We start from the raw sequence: 16,481 nt of genomic DNA, 5'->3' as shown, positions 1-16,481 counted from the left end.
CTTAAAACTGTTTAATTTGACAGACGAATAGTTCCATTGACTTGACCGCGTTTGTAAACAAAACCGGAAAAAGGGTGACAAAGTAATTATATGCTTGCGGAAATGTATTGTCAAGTTAGCGGCTTAATAGCGACGGGTGTCACAGAGCAAGAATAAATTTGAGAAAATGTATTTCTTTTTGCGGTGGTTAGCTTTCGATGGTAAAAGAATATATTTTCGTTTTCATTGCAAAGTGATGTTTGTATTAGAGTGGTGGGGGGGGATTTAGCTGGAAATATAGAAGGAAGGAATTTATCAAAATGGTATTTCTTTTTGCGAGAATTTGGGGTTGTAAGACACTGGGGGAGGGCGGGGGATATTGTTAGACCCATAATTCGAAAATAACTTGTTTCTCTACTTCTATACAGGTTGCATAGGCCTAGCTTAATTGTCTGCATGAAACCGTTTTAATTTGATAGGAGAAAAACATCCCATTTTGATCTGAGAAACCTTTTACAGGAAGTGCTTTAAAAGGGTGACAGCTAATTTTAGGCCTCGCGTAGAGCATTATGTCAAAACCAGGTTTGGTTAATAACAACAGTGACGGAAGTCAATGGTCGCTTTTAGCTAGGATATAGACACTTAAAATTGCATAAATTTAACGAAAGAAAATTATTTCTTTTTGCTAGAATTAAGGTCGTAAACAGAGGGGGAAGGAAGGATGGGGTTTACGTATCGAAAAAAAGAGCATATTTTACACTTTTTATCGAGTATAAACATCATATACGGACGTTTGTATCGGGGGGGGGGGGTTTACCCGAATATGGTAGAGGGTGACCACGGAAAACAATTTTATTTTGAAAATAAAAAATGAAAACAGAACTTACATTGCTAATTGTGGCTGCCAAGGCTTCAAGTTCATCAATAATTTCATGTGTTCTATCCATTGTGTTCTGGAAATTTCTGATAATTTAATCACATTGCATGTCCGTTATATACGAAATCTCAAGGGCGAATTGTTATGTAACGGGGAAATCATATGTAACCAGCCCTCTGATTGGCTGAGAAGGAGGATGTATCTGACTCACTGATTGGTTGAGAAGGATGCATGTACTTCCTGTTTCCTATTCCAGGACACCTTGACATTCATCCCTAGCATGCACGTTCCATGTGAGAAAATTCCTGTTTTTTCATTCTCACTGAGAAAACCATATAACAGACATGAATTGCTGTTGACATCCATAAATGTGACAAAGTCCCTGTTTTTCAAATTCTCACTGACAAAAACCATTAAACATCCATGAAAAGCATCAAATAAATCGACCAACACACATAACCATCCATGAAAACATACATAAATGTGACAAAATTCCTGTTTTTCAAATTCTCATTGACAAAAAACCATAAACCACGTGGTTCTCGTGCTCATATATGGTGTTAAAAAAAGTTGTAGGTGGCAGCAGGGGTGCCACATGGGAGATATTATGGCCAGTCTACTCCTTATGATGGCACCCGGGTCACAATTATATTCCGAAAGATGCATTTTTTTTATCTTCATGGGAAAAAATTCTTACCCCTCCTCCCCCCATCACCTACATTTTCATAAGTTGGCACTGCTGAAAGATACGGTGGACACGTTAGACATTACTGGTTGATAATTATGGCAAGCATGAGCCGCTTACCCTTTACATTTTTGTCGGCACAATACCTTATACCCTTCTGTGTCTCCAGAGGCATCTAGGGCATCGACAAGGAGTCTCCAGTCTTCGCGGTAGGCTGCTGCAGCCAGCAGCACATCTTCCCACTCGGGTTGCAGGAACTTGTTAAGAGAGCAGAAATCTGGTATGTGCGAAGTAGCGTGTCGCACGTAGGAAGGGATGAAGAATCCCTTCCGAAGGAAGGGACGACCCTTCCCTCTCGATTCTACAGGTTGCCACTGTAAGATTACCTTAAAACAATCTTAGAACTTCTAAGGTTCCCCATTCTCAAGACATGGCCAAAATGTTGCCATCGACGCTGGTGGAGGATATTTGTCACAGGAGGCTGATTGCTCATTTTTTTGGATCTCAACATTTGAGGTCCGATCTTTCCGGTGTATGTTCAGGATTCTTCTGAGACATGCATTTTCAAAGACCGACGCTCTTGATCAAAATTAATATTCCAGGATTCGCCAGCATACGCTAGAATCGGCAGAACATTGTTATCGAAGAGTCTAAATTTGACGCGGAGTGACGAGATTTCTAAAATATCAAACAGTACGTGGTTAACTGTAAAAAAGGAGCGAACCGGATCAACAGTAACCGAAACTGTACAAAACAAAATTTTGATGCGAATTATTATATCACAATAATTGGATTTCTAAACTGATTTCAAATATAGAAGCTTCATTAAGTTTTCTCTTACCCATCAAAAATTACGAGCCTGAGAAAATTTGTCTGCTTTTCGAAAAAAGGGGTAAACATCCGCTAAAAGCCATAGAATCTGAATGAAATCACACCGTCAGATTGAGCATATCAGAGAACCCTACTATATCGGTTTCAAGCTCCTATCTGGGAAAATGTGGAATTTTGTATTTTTTGCCAGAAGAAAGATGACGGATGCGTGTTTATTATTTTTTTTTTTCCAGGGGCGATCATATCGACCCAGTGGGCCTAGAGCATCGAGAGGGGGCTCATTCTAACGGGAATTGAAAGTTATAGTGCCCTTTTAAAGTGACCAAAAAACATTGGAGGGCCACTAGGCCCCCTCTCACGCTACTTTTTTCCCTAAATCATCAGATCAAAATTCTGAGATAGCTATTTCGAAATGTCTTTATATGTCTTGCTTTCTCTTTACCGACTCAATTTTACGCGTGGACATGTTAAGGGTAATTTTCCGGGGTAAATTTCCACCAGGATTGAATGGTCCAGAGGGAAAGGGTTTTTCGCCAGATTTCCTGGCGTTATTTAAAAAACGCTCAGACATTAAATAAAAAAACAAGTTTTCTCAGCTCAAAGTTAGGACGAACATTAAAACTTAAAATGAACAGAAATTACGTATACGAAGAATATTTCCCCCCTCCTCAAAGCCTTGCTCTTTATGCTAAACTTTAAATGTTTTTCCAATTCATTAAAAACGACTAGTGAAAGACAAGGGCGGTTTAATTAGAACAACGAGTAACTTTTTTAAATGTGCCGAAAAACTTTAGCGTGAAGAGCGAGGTGTTGAGGAGGGGGAAACCCCCTCATATACGTAATAATACCTGTTAATTTTAAGTTTTAATGTTGCTCCTTACTTTTAGCTGAAATTTTTTGTGTTTTTTTAATTTAATCTCGTCAGAAGCTTCAGACGAATAAACCTTTATAGTGAGCTGAAATGTAGGAAGAGTTCTGCGTAAATATGAACTTTCAACAGTTTTATACACAGATAATGATTTTGTACTAGCAGGTCTGTCTATTGCAGAGCTCTGAAAAAAATATTATATTTCAATCATATTTCTCTGCAGTTTATGTTCCATTCATTGCTATTTAGCTCGTATAATCTACTCCATTTGACAATTTATCAGTAAATAAAAAAAAATACACAAATTGAAGAAGCCTATGGAAAAATACTGGGTACTTTCCCATTATATGGGCACTTTTGAAGGAACCAGTCACGAAAACCCGTTTTTGACGGGTTAATTTAATAGACGGCTTCAGAGTAATGGAATGCATAGCGTGGTTTTCCTTGCGTATATGATATTTAAACTGTTGTTTTTTGGGGTTTAGGGGGGGGGAGGTACCTAGGTTAGTTTGGGTTAAGTTACGTATTTAATATATGCTATGCTTTACCCCCCCCTCCTCTTAATGCGCAAATATATAGCCAGAATTTGTTTATATATTATTAAATATTAAGCCTATTTTATTTTATTTCATTAGCATTAACCAAACTTGACTTTTTAGAAATGCCCGTATAATGGGAAAGTATCAAATATTGTCCTTATTTAGAATAATAACGATCTGTTAACCATTATTTTTATTTTATTATTTTTTTTATTACTTTCTATGAAACTACTTTCATCCGAATAAACTTTCCCTTTTCATATTTGTTTTCCACAGAAGGTCTTTCTTCAAACTTCGAAATGCAAACTTTTCACACTTCACACAATTTCAACGCATTGGACTATAAATTTAATCGTCATTGAAGGGCTGTGAACTTCTTGTCTTAGGTATACAAGACTGAGTCTTCGAGGCTGGATCGATCTTAAGCCGCGTTTCATCGGAGTTAATGAACAAACATGAAAGAAGATCAAATGTTAGGTAAACATTGTTGGCCCTTATTTAGTATCCGGCCAACACGCGAGAAAGACCGCATCGAAATCTCAAAGATGCTGTATGAAAAACAGGTTTTCACTGCCTAGTGAGTTATTGCTCACTCCCTGACAGATTTAAACTTTAGTTTTTCTTGGGTTGAAGGGGCAAAAAAGGTACCTAGGTTAGGTTAGCTTACGTATTCAGTATATACCAAGCTTTACCCCTAGCCCCTCAAATTTGTTTCTGAAAAATTATATTTCTATCATGCTTTGCTTTATTTCATTAGCATTAACCAAAATGAACTTCTCGCGTGTTTACTGGATACTAAATAAGTACCATATCGTTTCCAGTTGGTTGACTTATTTGGCATTTTGTCAAAAGAGTATGGGTAACTTACAAGAGTGGGAACTGGCGATAGTGTCGACAAAAAAAACTTTCAACGTCATCTAGCGTTTGGCAATACTACCGTTTATCAGTGTAATAATAAGAATAATTAATTTAATTTGGGCAGTTGATAAAATTAGTGTAGCAATAAGTGATCTCAGTCCCTGGCAGAAAAACCATCGCAAAGCTTGAAAAAATCCCAGGTGCAACCAGACGGTAGATGGCGTCGATGGTTTTTTTTGCTGACACTAGTGCTAGTTTCCCCTCTTAAGGGTTATCCATACTCTTTGATTTTTTTTTTCCATGAAACACCAAACGAGAAAGTGGTGGCATGGCCGCTATGTCTCTGGTCCTGTTTCCATATCCATTCTCTTTTGATGCATCCAAGCTTCTTAGAGATCTCTTCTCGAGATATGTACGTTATTTATAAATGCTAATTGTAATGGACGTATTCATACAGGATTAATCGGGAGGAAGGGGAGGAGGATAATTTTGAGGAAAAAAGGACAAAAACAAACAAATTGTGCAGAAATAAGAAATCATTGGAAAAATCGTAAACAACTGGTGATTTGTGGGGGTAGCCAACGACCCCCTGAACACTTTCACAACAGAGTTTACTTAAATATTAATCTTGAATTTATTAAATAAAACAATTAAATAACAGAAATAAAGAGCATAGGGCTTGCTGCTGAAATTACTGAGGTATCCCTTCGTCTTAATATTTGAGCTGCAATACAAATAAATTCTAAGAGTTTAGTAGCCAGAATCACTAGCAATAGATCTTCTTCCCTGCATTGGGACAGGAGTGAGGTTGTAAGCTACGCCACTTTTTTTCAAAATGGTGACTTATGCTAAGAAAATAACAAGAGTTATTCAGCATAAGAAGGATTCAAGGAACCGACTATCCAAGAACCAACTTTGAGAAAAAAAAAAATACTTCCTCAACATTCCTAAGTTTGGCCACTTTCTGAGAACAATTTTCATCACAGCCTAGCTTATAATTTCATATCATATTGAAAGTCCGCCAATTAGGTTTTGCCACTCCTTGTTTTTGGCAACCGTGTTTTTCCATCTGTTATGAAAACAGGAGTCGTCTTTTTTTTCACTGCCTTTACAAATAGGATCCTGAATGTCTAGTTCTGGTCACTGATCTTTTCAGCTACCTTGAGTGTCAATCTTGGGGATTACTTCCATCTTCCAACATTGTATTTTAGTTTATTATTTTTACACACTGAAATCTTTTTTGAAGGTTAAAAATCTGACTCGAAGTTATTCTGAGCGGCTTTTCCTGGAGAGACTGCTGATATATATCCGGTAATCAAGGAGAGGAAAAAAAATGCAGAAAGCACAAAACGAGGGTACAATGAAACTGTCAAACCTAATAAAATTCAAAGCTAAGCAAAGCTAAAGGTCGGCTAACACAACGCTTTCCCGCTAAAAGATGGAAATTCCATCGATACAGTTTAAATTTTTTTTTTTTGGATCTTAACAGAGGTCTGCCGAAGAGGTCAGACCTCTCTGAGGTCTGCTGAAGACGAGTAATCTGGCTCTGTGCTTAAACCCCATTTCTTATAATTTATTGAACCCAAAGCGGGGCCAAATCTCTGGACAAATAAAACGCTTTCTAGCTAAAAGAACGATATCTCATCAATATAGTTTGAAACAAATTCTAATAATCGTTGTCAATTGTCTGCCTAAGACTTGCCCTCCTATTTTGTTCTTAAAATAAGAGCACACTTATTATAATTTCCAAAACTCAAAGCTAAAGCAAGGCTAAAGGCTTGGGCAGATACAATGCTTTCCAGCTAAAAGAACGATATCTCATCAATATAGTTTGAAACAAATTCTAATAATCGTTGTCAATTGTCTGCCGAAGACTTGCCCTCCTATTTTGTTCTTAAAATAAGAGCACACTTATTATAATTTCCAAAACTCAAAGCTAAAGCAAGGCTAAAGGCTTGGGCAGATACAATGCTTTCCAGCTAAAAGAACGATATCTCATCAATATAGTTTGAAACAAATTCTAATAATCGTTGTCAATTGTCTGCCGAAGACTTACCCTCCTATTTTGTTCTTAAAATAAGAGCACACTTATTATAATTTCCAAAACTCAAAGCTAAAGCAAGGCTAAAGGCTTGGGCAGATACAATTCTTTCCAGCTAAAAGAACGATATCTCATCAATATAGTTTGAAACAAATTCTAATAATCGTTGTCAATTGTCTGCCGAAGACTTGCCCTCCTATTTTGTTCTTAAAATAAGAGCACACTTATTATAATTTCCAAAACTCAAAGCTAAAGCAAGGCTAAAGGCTTGGGCAGATACAATTCTTTCCAGCTATAAGAACGATATTTCGTTAAAGTAGTTTATAAAGATTATCAACAATAGTCTTCCGAAAACTTGTCCTCCTATTATATGCTTAAAATAAGAGTACACTTTTTATAATTACCAGAACTCAAAGCTAAAACAAGGCTAAAGGTTTGAGCAAATATACGGCTTTCTTGCTATAAGAACGATGTTTCATCAATATAGTTTAGAACCTTTAGAGATAGCAAAAAATTGTCTAACGAAGACGTTTGCTCTTGCTTTGTGCTTAAAATAAGAAGACAACTTAAAACATGTGTTCTCATATCGATTGAATCATTGTTTTGTCCTTCAAACTGTGCAAAGGAAAGCTTAGTAGTCAAACTGTTTACACAGGGTCCCACACTGAATTGCCTAGACATAAATGTATTTTATAGAAAACTTCTTCTCAAACGAGGGTTTTTCTGTATTCCTTCTCAGTTTTTCACCGTTTCTAAATAAAAGGTTACATATTTCTATCAGGGACACCAAATGCGGGGTAAGGGGGTAATTGCCCCCCTAGATCCTAAAAAACCTTTGCATGATATTTTCATAGAAAAAAAAACACAAATTGTCCACCCAATAGGTTTTAAAAAGTATTCTTTTGCTATCTCCATTAAAAAAAAGCATTGAAATTATTCTCCCCCCTCATATATTTTACGAGTTTACACCCCTACTCCTGTCCCTTTGGATCCGCCTCTATCCTAAAACACAGGCTGTGGACAGTTACTTTTGGCTTTTGTCAGCTTGTAGATGGCGCAATGCTCGATAGTTTTGCCCTTAAAGATGTGCCGACTGTTGCAAAGAAGGGGTATTGTCAATTACGATGTGAGCCATGCCCCAAAACTTTGGGTTAAGGTGAATCAGTGTATTCTCATGGGGGTGTACTCAGGGTGGCCAAAAATATAATCTCAGGCATAAATTTTCCTAATTAGTGGGATGGCGAGGGGAGCTTGGGACAATTCCTGGGTAAACCACTCCTCATGTGCGCACACATCTGAATCATGTGTGAGGAAGCGAGCCCTCTAATTTTGGGTGGTCACTGACAGACGCGTAACCAGGAAATCTTTTTACGGCGGGTATTTGAATAGTGGGGCCGTGTTTTTGAAAAAAAAAATTGGAAAGCTATATAGAACATATTGGAGAAATCGTAATGCCCCCACCTGCATAAATACCAGGCAAAAGATTATTTTGCCAGGAGGGGATAGGTTGCTCAAGAAGACGAAAAAAAGTATTGTCATGCCCTCACGCAACCAGCATGTAAAATTTCAGATTCACCAAGAAACTAATTTTGTTCGAATGTGAATTAAGACAAATGGAAGCATGAACGCCATTCCATACGAACCTACAGAACCAGTCTGTATATTACGCGAGGGCCTTGAAAACTCTCATTTGTGCGCTTAAGCAGTAAAATGAGATATTGCATGTTTAAGGAAGAAGAAGACATACTGCTGTGAGAAGCATTTTATATTTTTCCTTCATGACTAATTTCATGTTTAATCTCAAAATTACTGATTGTAATACGATATTTTATTTATTATTTTTTACATTTTTTTTTATAATTTCTATGTTAATATTTATATTATTATTATATGTTTTTATTAATTAATTATATCTTTTTATAATTTCGAATAAACATTGAAATAAAATATTTTTACCCCTGGACCCACCTGAAAACCGTGGTTTTCTATCCTTTTTCGTTCGGTTTTTCAAAATTAATGAGGTTTACAGGGAAAGTATCAGATTTTCGTCAGTGTTGCCACGTTGAACCGTGAAAATAAGAAAGCAAAACTAATCAGTTAAATTTTTCAGTTCTTTCAGTCCGTCAAAACTGAAACACTAACAATCTGCTGATTCCCAAAGACAACTACACCTTCAAAGGAAAACTAAATATTCTAAAATTTTTCTAGCTTATTTTTTGCTAATTTTTCATCCACGTGTCTTTTCTCTTTTAAATTTGGCACCCGCTACAAACAAAAACTGCATAACTCCATATGGAGGTCTTTTTCGTTAAAAATTTGACTCACGATTTTTATATTTCTTAAAGGTGTATGTGACTGTGCAAGTTTCCGCTTAAGCAATCCAAGCCATCAGATTTTATTTTCACAGAAAATATTTTCTTTATTTTATTAATTATTTTTTATATTTTTTAATTTTTATTCAGTTTCATATTATTAATTATTTGCATATTTATATTTACTATTTTTTTAATATAATATTTTTATTATAATTAAAATAATAGTATATATAATATATTTTGTCAATATTTTTTTAATAAAAATATATAAATAATTATTATAATATTTCTTATAATTATTTTTTTATAATTTATTTTTATTGAAGTATTTCTTTTATTTTCATTGTATTAATATTCGTCATTAGTAATTAGTATTTTAAATTTTGAGAAAATATTCCTTATATTGTCTCAAACGCAAACAAGAAAAAGTTGATGAACTGGAGCTTGATTTGAAATTTACACAAAATATTACAATCCTTAACAAAATATTTTCAAATTTGAGAATTTTATTTGAGTTTTATTTTTTTAATTTTCGTATGGGGACAGAATTTGGGTATTTGTATATTATGCGCCACTCGCTGAAATTTACCCTGTTTAAAACTCGAGAACAAACCAGTTTCTTCATTAGTTTCTTTCAGCTTAGCGCGAAACAAGACAAAGACATGTGACAGAATATATGGGAAATATATAATTTGGGCTATATATTTGCACAAAAAGGGGGGAGGGGGTAAAGTATTTTGAAGTCAGAAAACAATTCTTTCTAGGTATATAGCCACTAAAAAATTACGGATGAATAGCTATGTATATGTAAATTTAGTTTCGTGTAAATGTTTCATTAAGTGTTTTTCCAAGTGTTAATTGTTTGTTTGTTTTTCAATGACCGTATTTCCCAGTATTAAGTACTATTATTAGGTTAATGTAGTGTTTCATTTAAGTGTTTTATGATGATCGCTGATCAAAGTTCATGTTATTTTTGCTTTTCATTTATGTTATTTTTACTATGTTCATGGCCCTATATTTGGCTTTAAAATACACTTACCTATCTATCTATCTAATATGCATAATAACTGTACCAAACACATTGTGCATGCAGACTCGCTATACTTTACCCCACTCCCCCACCCCGCCCTCCCTAATGTGCAAATCTATAGCCAAAATTTATTTCGTAACGAAGAAACTAACGAAAAAAGCGGTGTGTTCTCCAATTTTACACAGCGTAAACTTGAGTGAGTGGCGCATAATACGCAGGTACCAAAACTCCTTCCCCCTACGGAAATTAAAAAAATAAAACTCAAATGAAATTCTCAATTTTGGAAAGCCTTATTTTCCAGAGGGATATTTTCGGGGGGGGGGGGGTAAACGTCGGCCACCCTTACTTCATTACATTCAGGGAATTTCTAATTTGATTATCATAGTTACTTCTAGTTTAACTGCATCCTTTCCACCTCCTCCCCTAATTCCTGAAAATGATCCTAGGTTAGGCCTATATCTAAACGTTTAACGAATTTGTAGGTTTTCATTAATTCTTTTTTACTTATCCCTCATCAACATTTAGTTCAGAATGTCAACATATACCCATTTGGAAACAAAATAAGCAGAGTTTTGTATATAGCCCACGGCTACATTTATCCCATTAAAAAAGGGGGGGGGGACTAGAGAATCAATTGTCAATGTAATGAATTTTACATGATTAAGGTTACTTAAAAGACAGAAATCAGATAGGAAAAACAATATTCCGTTTGATTCCCATTTCAATGGGAAGGCGTTATGACATCTAACTGTGAGGAGCACTAACGCCAGGACATCGACAAAATCCGTCATAACATCGACAAAAAATCCGTCAGAACCAGTAACCGTCGCAACGTCGACAGTCATAACAACGACAAGTCAAAATCGCTACCCGTCAGAACGTCGACAGTCATAGCATCGACACATCATAACATCTAAATTTTTTTTTATAACATCTAAAATTTTGAAACTTTAGGTTTTTAGGGTTTAGGGGGGAGGTGCCTGTAGTAGGTGAAGTATAGCTATTAATATTTGGTTGGTCTTACGCCCACCCCCCTTATGTAAAAATACACAACCATTATGTGTTTATCAGATGTACTGTGATTATTACTATTATATGAACTTATAAAAAATTTTACTTAGCGAAAATCCGTCAGAACCGACAGTCATAATATCGACACGTCATAACATCTAAATTTTTTTCATAACGAAAATCTGTCAGAATCACTAACCGTCAGAACGTCGACAGTCATAACATCGACACGTCATAAAATCTAAATTTTTTAGATGCTATGGCGTTTCGACTGTACCATTAGCGACCTTCTAACGAGTGGCGTCTATAACTTTTCATGAGCTGACGGTTTAATGATCTGAATTTCAATTTCCTGATGGGTAGTGGTTCTGACGGATTTTCCTTGTCAACAAAATTAAGTTTAGGCCTAGTGCTTGTGACGGTTGTTCGAAACGGTAGCACCCCCATTTCAATTATCTTTCCAAATACAATTATCGCTCCCGTTGCAATTGCTCCCAGCCCCCTCCCTCAACGGGGCCTAATTAAGCAGTAAACTATGTGCAAAAGTACCTTCATTTATTTTATATATTTTTGGATTTACTTTTTGACATTACGGTGAAATGCTGATGAGAAGTAAAGCACAAAAGAATAATGGTAAACCCACAAAATCATCAAAATTTGGTTAATAGGCCAGGGCTATATCTGTTTTATTTTTTAGGAGAGGTAGGGATACATTTACACCATCAGTGAATAAACCCTATTTTAAGTAATTTAAGCTGCTTTTTAAAAAGACACAACTACGACGGCAGCGAACAAACTCCTTAGGAATAGCAGGACCGTATGTGGAACCTTAATATGCATGGGTATAATATGGTGTATTGTTTTTTTTGTTAATTGTGAATTATTTGTTTTGTTTTTGCAAAGTGATAAGCCTTTAGAATATTTATTATACTAATCAATGCCCAGAAAACCAATTCTTATTTATTATTTTTATGGTCTTAGTTCATTGTAAAGTTTTCTGATGTTGTTATCAGAAGTAGTCTCCATTTTCTTGTTATTTTGTAATATAACTAGCCGATGGAACTGCAACATTTATGGTTTTGTTTCTTGAATCTCGATTATTTCACCCCCCCCCCCATGGGCGCCCATATGGGGGGGCAGGGGAAGGCTCCCGCCCCCCCCCCCTGGCTGAATGATGCTGCCTTGTTTTTATATTTTCGTTCTGAGATTTCTATTATATAGCATTAAAAGTGTCAATTAGACGAGGTTTGCCCCCCTGGAATTCAGCTTATGGGCGCCCATACCCCCCCCCCCCTGATGGTCTCAGATACAGTCCTAGGATACATAAAAAGTATAGGAGAACACTAAAACGGTGTAATCCTTGTATGGTATACCAGACAAATACACTAAAGTGATTAGTGCTATTCGGGATAAGAGCCTTGCTGCGGTTAAGGTAGGAAATGAGGTTAGCAGCTGGTTTCGTATTAAATCAAGAGTTGAGCAGGGTTGCGGTCTATCCCCCTTTATACGGTTCCTTTTGATGGACTTTATCTTAAGGAGCACAGCTAAAGCAATGGGAGAATACGGAATCACATGGGGAGGAAAAACTCTCCTGGACTTAGATTATTATGATGATTTAAGCATCCTATATGAAAGTGTGAGCAAAATGAATGAACTTTTAGAGGTTTTGCGAGTTCAGGATGCAAGAATTGGTTTAAAAATTAATGTTAAGACGACTAAGTCGCAACGACTAGGTACAAGTGAAGATGAAAAGGTGATGAGTAACGAGAAGATCAATCAAGTGGACAGTTTTACTTACTAATGTAGTGTTGCTAGTAAAGCTGGTGGATGCAGCGAATATGTTAAAAGTAGAACAGTTAAGGCCCAGGGTGTGTTTTGACAGTTGAAAAAAGTTGGGAAGAATAAGAAGATAAGTCTGCAAACCAAGATTAGAAGGTACTTAATAAGAATTGGGTAGTCACGCGAGAATTGTATTGCGGCATTACCCGGAAATTCATATGAGACGCTGTACAAAGAATTTCCCACTCCGGGAACTATATTTAAACTTTAGTTTTTGGGGGTTTAGGCGGACTAAAAGGTACCTAGGTTAGGTTACGTATTTAATATAAGCTATGCTTTACTCACACCTCCCACCGCTAATGTGCAAATATATACCCCAAATTTGTTTCTGAACTATTATATTTTTATCCTGTTTTGTTTCATTTCATTAGCATTAATGAGACTTCATTTATCGCGTGACTACTGGATTCATAATAAGTGCCGATTAGAATATTGGAAGCTATGATGACGACAGTGGTCAAGTATGGTTCTGAAGCATGGGGGCTCTGGAAAATGGAACTTCCTGGGGGGGGGGGGTGAAAAGAAGGAGGGTTTGAATAGATTGGGATGGAGGATCAGCGGGCGTAGCTGTGTTGGCATTAGGCTGCTTGGTGCTACAGTGAGTTGTTAATAGTAGTAGGATAATACCCAGTATATTTCTATCAGATTCATACGTTTCCTCCCATTTCTTAAATATTTTCAAATAATATTTTTATCCACAATTATGTTGTAATCACTCAAGCAAAACTGCATTTGATCTAGGCTAGTCAAGAATTGAGCTATACGTTATACAGCGCACCATGAGATGAAAGACAGGAAAGAAATATATTATTAGGGCTTAATATGGAACCACTTGGACGGGTCGGGTGTAATGTCAAAAAAGGGACTAAGATATCAAAAAAGAGCATAAAATAAAAAACCTGACTCTGCTATTTATATTTTATTAGCACGCTTCTTTCAGAGGAGCCCTAGCCCTGCAAAATTATCAATTTAAGGGCTTTAAATTGGGTTTGCGAGTGAGACTAGTATTTTATGGTAAGAGCATAAAAAGGGCATCGAGTAGTGTGGTCAGCTTGACCAAAGGTAATCAATGGAATCGTCTCCGAAATTATATATCTAAAGGTACTTGTTTAGTATACAGTAAACACACTAGAAGTGAAGTTGGGTTAATGCTATTGAAATAAAACAAAGCATGATAAAAATATAATAGTTCAGAAACAAATTTTGGCTATATATTTGCACATTAGGGGGTGGAGGGTAAAGCATAGCATATATTAAATACGGAACCTAACCTAGGTGCCTTTTTTTTGCCACTTCAACGCCAAAAAACTAAAGTCTAAATCTTTGTCACGAAGTGACCAATACCTCCACTAGTCAGCGAAAACCTGATTTTCATACAGCATCTTTGAGATTTTGATGCTTTCTTTCTCGCGTGTTTACTGGGTACTAAACAAGTACCTATCCAAATTTGTATAGGCTAGGCTAGCCTATATTTGAACTCATCGCAAAAACTTCGGTAAATTTTTCGTTATTCATATTATTGGCTTACGAATGAAGTAAACATACCACTTGATGCCTTTGTTTATGCTCTTTCCAAATATAATAATCATTTTTGTCGCAAATGAATTTTACCCCCCAGCCCCATATATACCAATTCAGGGTAGGCTATATATTTACTAATTAGGGGGTAATGGTAATTTTACTTTTGATATAAATGTCAGTTAAACTTTTCCCCACCCCACCCCCCATTATGTTAATAGGCCTATAAAACCTGAACCGTTATATTTTGAGGTGGGGGTAAAATTCATTTATAACAAAAATGATTATTATATTTGGAAAGAGCATAAAAAAGGCATCGGGTGATATATTTACTTTATTCATAAGTCAATAATATTAATAACGAAAAATTTACCAAGATTTTTTGTAAAAGTTTAATTCTCATTAAAGTTTTACTCAAGTCTTAAGAAACTGCTGGATACGGCTATTAAGTACTTACTCGGGATGATAGCAAATCCTGTAATCTATTTTTAGCATCTTGTCCCGCTTTTGTACGTATCAAAACGTATATATTTTTTAATCCTGGGCAGCTTCGCAGTAACTTTTCGATCAAAATCTTTCCAAAAAATCCAGTGCCTCCAGTTACAAATATAGATCGATCACGGTAAAACTCAGCTATTTCAGATTCCATCTTGTCTTAAATGCTTATGTTTGATTACTACTTTCCTAAAACGTGAAATGTTAATGATTGCAAGTTTTTAGTACCCGCGCGGGTAGCAATGCGATGAACCCTACCCAAGTTAAAGAAAGTGCAAGTAGAAGATACAGGAAGTGACTCCCTTTAAATAATTACTAAGAAAGTGGTCCGTTTTAGACAGTCTTTTCCAGAAATTTTCAGGTTCAACAAGTGTTCGTAGTTTCACACAAGGGGTTTTACCCCAAGTAAAATTTATGTAGTAAAGCCTATACTAAGAGGAATCTCAAGGGATCTGAAAACAGGTACATTTAAATCAGATTCCCGCTAATTGAAAGTTATGTGGTTCTACTTTGAAATTAAATAAAGAAAATAATTCAACTGAAAGTGAGAAGTAAAATAAAAACGTAAAATAAACTGAAATTATTGCGCATATGAGGTGGATTGCATTCTACTGAATATCTCACTCTTTACGCTAAAGTTTGCCTTATGTTCCAATTATTTAAGAATGACTCCTGAAACACAAGGGACCGTTAAATTAGAATAACAATCTTTTTTAAGCGTTCTAAAAAAAAAACTTTAGCGAAAAGAACGAGATATTGAGGAGTATGCTGTTCGTTTTAAGTTTCAATGTTGCTCCTTACTTTCAGTTGATTTTTTTATTTATTTAATTTCTGGTCGCTTGTAAGTAATATAAGAAAATCAGCTATTGCCAGAAACCCCCCCCCCTCCCCACCGAAAAAATGTGTATGCTTCCAGATAACCAATAGGCCTACTATATGTAAACGATGGGCAAAGTTCATAGCTTGCAGCTCTTCCTCCGCGGGGTCATCCTCAAAGACATAGTTATTAGATTATTTGCGTATGCTGAACAAAATGGCTATCCCAAAATTTTGATTAGACGACTTTGGAGAAAAAAGCGGCATGGAAGGGGGGCTAGCTGGCCTCCAATATATTTGTTCACTTAAAAAGGACACTAGAACTTTTGATTTCCCATCAAATGAGCCGTCTCCCAATCTTCTAGGATCTTTGATTCGATACGATCACCCGTGGGAAGAACATACACAAGACAATAACAAATAAACAAGTATCCGGGACCTTTCTTCTGGCAAAAATGCAAAATTCCACATTTTGTATATAGGAGCTCGAAACATAAATAGTAGGGTTCTCTGATATGCTGAATCTGATGGTGTGATTTTCATTGTGATCACTTGGTGTTTTTGCCTGTTTTTAAAAATTGGGCAAATCTTCTCAGGCTCGTAACATTTGATGGGTAACATTAAATCTGATGGATTTTATATGTTTTGAATAAGGATCAAAATTTGATGGGAAATCAAATTTTCTATTATCATCGAGACTCCGTTTTCCTAGAGTTTTTGTTACTATTGAGCCGCATCACTCCTTACTTGGAGTTCGTTGCCACGAACTGTTTGATAAA

At 36.0% G+C, this 16,481-nt stretch overlaps 1 protein-coding gene across 2 annotated transcripts in view; it reads right to left on the bottom strand.

Annotated features, from left to right (window-relative positions):
• LOC148941629 (putative fatty acyl-CoA reductase CG5065) overlaps positions 1-15,057 on the bottom strand; it is a 72,115-nt gene extending 57,058 nt beyond the window's left edge. For both annotated transcript variants that reach the window (XM_089104408.1, XM_089104409.1), the window contains exon 1: positions 14,849-15,057. In XM_089104408.1, coding sequence (XP_088960534.1) covers positions 14,849-15,040 — 192 coding nt within the window. In that variant the 5' untranslated portion in view covers positions 15,041-15,057. The remainder of the gene's footprint in view (positions 1-14,848) is intronic.
• Positions 15,058-16,481: the final 1,424 nt, after the last annotated feature.

This window comes from Artemia sp. Qi Xiang Cuo, chromosome 18, assembly GCF_049724085.1.
Source record: "Artemia sp. Qi Xiang Cuo chromosome 18, ASM4972408v1, whole genome shotgun sequence".
In the NCBI taxonomy this organism is placed as follows: domain Eukaryota; kingdom Metazoa; phylum Arthropoda; class Branchiopoda; order Anostraca; family Artemiidae; genus Artemia; species Artemia sp. Qi Xiang Cuo.
This window is presented reverse-complemented; position numbering and strand designations above follow the sequence as displayed.